The 2,395-nt window shown below is 69.9% G+C and overlaps 1 protein-coding gene across 4 annotated transcripts in view; it reads left to right on the forward strand.

Annotated features, from left to right (window-relative positions):
- Positions 1-2,395, forward strand: part of PLEC (plectin) — a 30,278-nt gene that overhangs the window by 6,756 nt on the left and 21,127 nt on the right. For all 4 annotated transcript variants that reach the window (XM_027670054.1, XM_027670051.1, XM_027670053.1 and 1 more), the window contains 4 exons: positions 152-279; positions 882-975; positions 1,079-1,233; positions 1,858-2,188. In XM_027670054.1, the coding sequence (XP_027525855.1) occupies positions 152-279; positions 882-975; positions 1,079-1,233; positions 1,858-2,188 (708 nt within the window). The remainder of the gene's footprint in view (positions 1-151; positions 280-881; positions 976-1,078; positions 1,234-1,857; positions 2,189-2,395) is intronic.

The raw sequence follows: 2,395 nt of genomic DNA on the forward strand, positions 1-2,395 counted from the left end.
TCCTAAGGAGATGATCATCCCGGGGTGCTGGGGGTCCCAAGGGGATGATGGTCCCGTGTGCCAGGGGCCTCGGGGTGCAGGGTGTCCCATGGCAGCCCCCGGCACACCCCCGGGGGGGTCACGGGCAGTGTCTGACATTTGGGGGGCACAGGGCGCGGTGCAGTCGGGGCAGCTGAAGGTGCCCCCCGGGTACCACCCGCTGGACGTGGAGAAGGAGTGGGGGCGGCTGCACGTGGCTGTGCTGGAGCGGGAGAAGCTGCTGCGGGCAGAGTTCGAGAGGCGAGTGGGGGGGGCCGGGGGGGGACCGGGCAGGGCTGTGCTGGCACCCACACCCCCTTCCCGCTGCCAAACCACGGGGCTGGGCCGGGGTGGGGTGTCCCGGCCCCCCCGAGGGGGAACCACAAGGCCGTGAGTCATCTCTCTCGCTGGGAATCCAGCGGGGCCGCTGCCCTCGAGCGCGGCACGGCCCGAGCACAGCCGAGCACGGCACGGCCCGAGCACGGCACGGCGGGACAGGGCAATGGGGAGGGGGGAAATGGGGACGGGGGTGGGATGGGGATAGGGAGCAGGGTGAGGAGTGGGATGGGGGGCAGGATGGGGGGAGAGATGGGATGGAGATTGAGATCAGGATGGGGATTGGGAGTGGGAAGGGGATGGGGAGGACTGGGATTGGGATGAGGGGCAGGATGGGGACAGAAAGCAAGACAGAGATGGGGATCAAGATGTGAATATGGGGTGGGATGGGGGGGCACGATGAGGATGGGGAGTGGGACAGGGAGCAGGATGCAGAGTGGGACAGAACTGATGCCGTGCATGGCCAGGACAGGTGCCCCCCAAGGAGGACCCTGTCCGTGCTGACCGTGTCCCCCGTGTCCCCACAGGCTGGAGCGGCTGCAGCGCGTGGTCACCAAGCTGCAGATGGAGTCGGGGATCTGCGAGGAGCAGCTGAACCAGGCGGACGCTCTGCTGCAGGCGGTGAGTGACGACGGCACCGGGGCGAGGGGGCCTGGCAGGACCCCCACCAGGACCCCGAGCCTGTCCGTGCCCCCGGCCGTGACCCCACGGTCCCCTCCCGCAGGACGTGCGGCTGCTGGCAGCGGGGAAGGCACCACAGAAGGCGGCTGAGGTGGAGCGGGACCTGGACAAGGCCGATGCCATGATCCGGCTGCTCTTCAATGATGTCCAGAGCCTCAAGGACGGGCGGCACCCGCAGGGCGAGCAGATGTACCGCCGGTACGGCCCAGGGCGGGGTTTGGGAGGGCTTGGAGGGCACCCCAGAGAGAGCAGATGTACCACTGGTACAGCCCAGGGCGGGGGGGTTTGGGGGGGGTTTGGGGGGCCCCCCGGGGGAACCCCCCCCCCCCCCCTCCCGGGGCAGGGGTCTGGGGAGGTCCCCACAGCCTGTCCCCATAGCCCTGTGCCCCCCAGAGCCCTCCATGTCCCCCATATCTCCCTTTTTCTCCCTGGCCCCCATGTCCCCAAAGCCCTGCATGCCCCCCAAAGACCTCCATGTACCCTGTGTCCCCCACCTTACTTATGCCCCTTGAAGCACCCCAAAGACCACCACGCTGCTCATGCCCCACATGCTCCTTGCACCCCCAAAGCCCCCACGGCCCCTGTGCCCCGCAAAGCCCCCTGTGACTCCTCTGCCCTCCACGCCTCCCGTGTCCCTCACGGCCCCTGTGTCCCCTGTACCCCTCAGAGCCCTCCAAGCCTTCTGCAGCCCTTGCGCCTCCAAAAGCCCCCTGAGGTCCCTGAGACCCCAAAGCCCCCTGTGCTCGCAAAACTCCCACATCCCCTGTGCCCTCCATGTCCTCTGTGCCCCCCATGCCCCCCACTGACGCCCCCACCCCGCAGCGTGTACCGGCTGCACGAGCGCCTGGTGTCCATCCGCACCGAGTACAACCTGCGGCTCAAGTCGGGGGCGCCGGTGACGGCGGTGACAGCGGTGACAGCGGTGACGGCCGCGGCCGTGGCCTCGGGGCAGCGGCGGCCGGAGCCGGACGAGGCACCGCTGCGGTACCTGCAGGACCTGCTGGCCTGGGTGGAGGAGAACCAGCGGCGCGTGGCCACGGCCGAGTGGGGCGCGGACCTGCCCACCGTGGAGACCCACCTGGGCGCCCACCGAGGGCTGCACCGCGCCATCGAGGAGTTCCGCGCCAAGGTGGAGCGGGCGCGGGCTGACGAGGTGAGACCCCCAGGGTGCAGGGACCCCCTGTCCTTGGGGCCGACGAGGGGAGACCCCCGGGGTGCAGGGACCCCCTGTCCTTGGGGCTGAGGAGAGGAGACCCCCAGGGTGCTGGGGACCCCATGTCCTTGGGGCTGACGAGGTGAGACCCTCAGGGTGGAGGGACCCCCTGTCCTTGGGGCTGACGAGGTGAGACCCCCGGGGTGC

Source organism: Corapipo altera, unplaced genomic scaffold, assembly GCF_003945725.1.
Source record: "Corapipo altera isolate COAL_440 unplaced genomic scaffold, ASM394572v1 121, whole genome shotgun sequence".
Taxonomy (NCBI): domain Eukaryota; kingdom Metazoa; phylum Chordata; class Aves; order Passeriformes; family Pipridae; genus Corapipo; species Corapipo altera.